This window comes from Rutidosis leptorrhynchoides, chromosome 5 (genome assembly GCF_046630445.1).
Source record: "Rutidosis leptorrhynchoides isolate AG116_Rl617_1_P2 chromosome 5, CSIRO_AGI_Rlap_v1, whole genome shotgun sequence".
In the NCBI taxonomy this organism is placed as follows: domain Eukaryota; kingdom Viridiplantae; phylum Streptophyta; class Magnoliopsida; order Asterales; family Asteraceae; genus Rutidosis; species Rutidosis leptorrhynchoides.
Window position 1 is genome coordinate 145,106,714 of NC_092337.1, and position 2,401 is coordinate 145,109,114.

General features: G+C 44.5%; 1 protein-coding gene across 1 annotated transcript; it reads left to right on the top strand.

Moving 5' to 3' along the window:
• The first annotated feature begins 1,267 nt into the window (after positions 1 to 1,267).
• LOC139849077 (uncharacterized) lies at positions 1,268 to 2,083 on the top strand. The gene is made up of 2 exons (XM_071838750.1): positions 1,268 to 1,577; positions 1,620 to 2,083. The coding sequence occupies exons 1-2, from the start codon at positions 1,268 to 1,270 to the stop codon at positions 2,081 to 2,083; spliced, it is 774 nt and encodes a 257-aa protein (XP_071694851.1).
• Positions 2,084 to 2,401: the final 318 nt, after the last annotated feature.

A 2,401-nucleotide genomic window follows, 5' to 3' on the forward strand; every position in this document is an offset into this window, starting at 1 on the left:
AACTCTTAGCAGCAAATATTGATGTCTTTGCCTGGGAACCATCCGACATGGCGGGTGTCCCACGGGAAATATTCCAGCATCGGCTAAACGTAAACCCGAATATCACACCGGTCGTTCAGAAGAAAAGAGCAATGGCGCTAGAACAGAGCTAATTCCTGGATAACGAGGTACAACGATTAGTTGACGCCGGTATAATGAAAAAAGTAAAATATCAAACATGGGTGGCGAACCCCGTGATGGTAAAAAAGGCTGATGGATCTTGGCGCATGTGTGTCGACTATAAAGACATCAACAAAGCATTCCCAAAAGACAATTACCCTCTGCCGGAAATTGACTGGAAAGTTGAGTCCCTCTCAGGTTTCTAGTTCCTAAGCTTCCTGGATGCATACATGGGTTACCAACAAATCCCAATGGCAGAAATCGACAAATAAAAAGCCGCATTCTTCACGAACAAAGGCATCTTCTGCTATACCAAAATGCCGTTTGGGTTAAAGAATGCCGGAGCAACATACCAACAGGTAATCAACAAAGCATTCCAGGACCAAGTCGGACGAAATATTGAAGCGTACGTGGACGACATCGTCATCAAGAGCAAAACAGAAGAATAAATGATTTTAGACATCATTGAAACGTTGGACTCGTTACGCAAAATCAATATGAAACTAAATCCGTCAAAATGCTCTTTCGGAATGGAAGAAGGGCATTTCTTGGGTTTCATGATCACTCCGAGAGGAATCAAGGAAAACCCGAAGAAAATCTAACCAATCGAAGACATGCAGTCACCCAGGAGTAAAAAAGACGTGCAAAGCCTAAACGGGAAGCTAGAGGCACTCACAAGGTTTCTGTCACGAGCCGCCGACAAGGCTCTCCCCTTTTTTTAGACGATAAAGGGTTGCCTGAGCAAAAAAGATTTCATTTGGACGGATGAGGCCGAGAGGGCCTTCTAGGATACGAAGGCATTCGTAAAAGAGCTGCCAGCATTAACGGCACCTATACAGGGTGAAACCCTCACGGTATACCTTACGACCTCCTCTGAGGCAATCAACTCGGTCCTAATTTTTGATAGGGGTAAAACTCAAATGCCGGTGTACTTTGGAAGCAAAGTATGCAAAATGGGGAAGTAAACTACCCGGCCATGGAAAAACTAATTTACAATTTAGTACACACAGCCAGATGGCTACGACTATATTTTCAAGCACATTCGATACAAGTTTTCACGGACCAACCAATCAAACACGTCCTGACCAGGCCGGAAATCTCCGAAAGAATGGCAAAATGGGCAATAGAACTCGGAGAGCACGTAATCACTTTCCTCCTGAGACATTCGGTCAAGGGCCAAGTCATAGCAGACTTCCTGGTAGAGCTCCCTTTCGACATGATCAAGCAAGGCGAAACTACAGTTACAAGAAGAGATATGGACGAATTCTGGGAATTATATACGGACGGGGCATCAAGTGAGGAGGGGGCTGGCATAGGCATACTCCTCGTTTCCCCAAATGGAGAAGAAATTATGTACGCTATCGGGTTGAAGTTCGCCGCCTCAAACAACGAGGCCGAATACGAAGCACTAATAGCTGGTTTACGCTTGGCTAAAAGTATTGATGTACGATAACTCACAGCTTATGTCGACTCACAACTGGTAGCAAGCCAGCTAAATGGCAGCTTCGAAGTAAGAGATACATCGATGCAAAAATACATAGAACTTACGAAGGCACTAACCAACATCTTTGCGGCATTCGAAATAAAACAAATACCCCGTAACTGTAACAAGAAAGCAGATGCTTTGAGCAAGCTTGCCTCTTTGCTATACGATCACTTCACCAAAAAATTTATGGTTAAAGTACTGGAAAGAAAGTCAACTGAAGAGGATACCCTCATGGCAACAATCACAACAGAAGATGAATGTTGGATGACACCCTTCATAAAATACCTTGCCAACGGTACCTTCCCGGAAAACAAATTACAAGCCCGTAGGATACGAATGCGGGCACCAATGTATTATTTTAAAAATGACATCCTGTACAGGAAATCGTTCACAGAGCCTTACTTAAGGTTCGTTGGCCCGGCACAGGCTAAGAGATAATACGAGAAGTGCATGAAGGAGCCTGCTCAATGCACTCCGGCTACCAAACGATAGTTAGCAGGATCAAGAGAATGAGTTATTTCTAGCCACACAGGTACCGAGATACATATGACCTGATTGTAAACTACGAGGCATGCCAAATACACGCTCCCGTCAACAGATCCCCTCGTCTAAATATGATTCCCATACACACCGCTTGGCCGTTCTGCAAATGGGGGATCGAAATCGTCGACCCATTCCCACGAGGTTTCGGTAACGTTAAATTCTTAGTAGTCGCAATCGACTACTTTACTAAGTGGCTTGAGGCGAAACCGTTAA

What these genes read in the sequence shown, in the direction of transcription:
- LOC139849077 (XM_071838750.1), top strand. Translation starts at nt 1,268, where the DNA reads ATGGCAAAATGGGCAATAGAACTCGGAGAGCACGTAATCACTTTCCTC. An exon ending in ATACGAAGCACTAATAGCTG is followed by an intron (nt 1,578 to 1,619) that starts GTTTACGCTTGG and finishes GATAACTCACAG; the next exon opens with CTTATGTCGACTCACAACTG.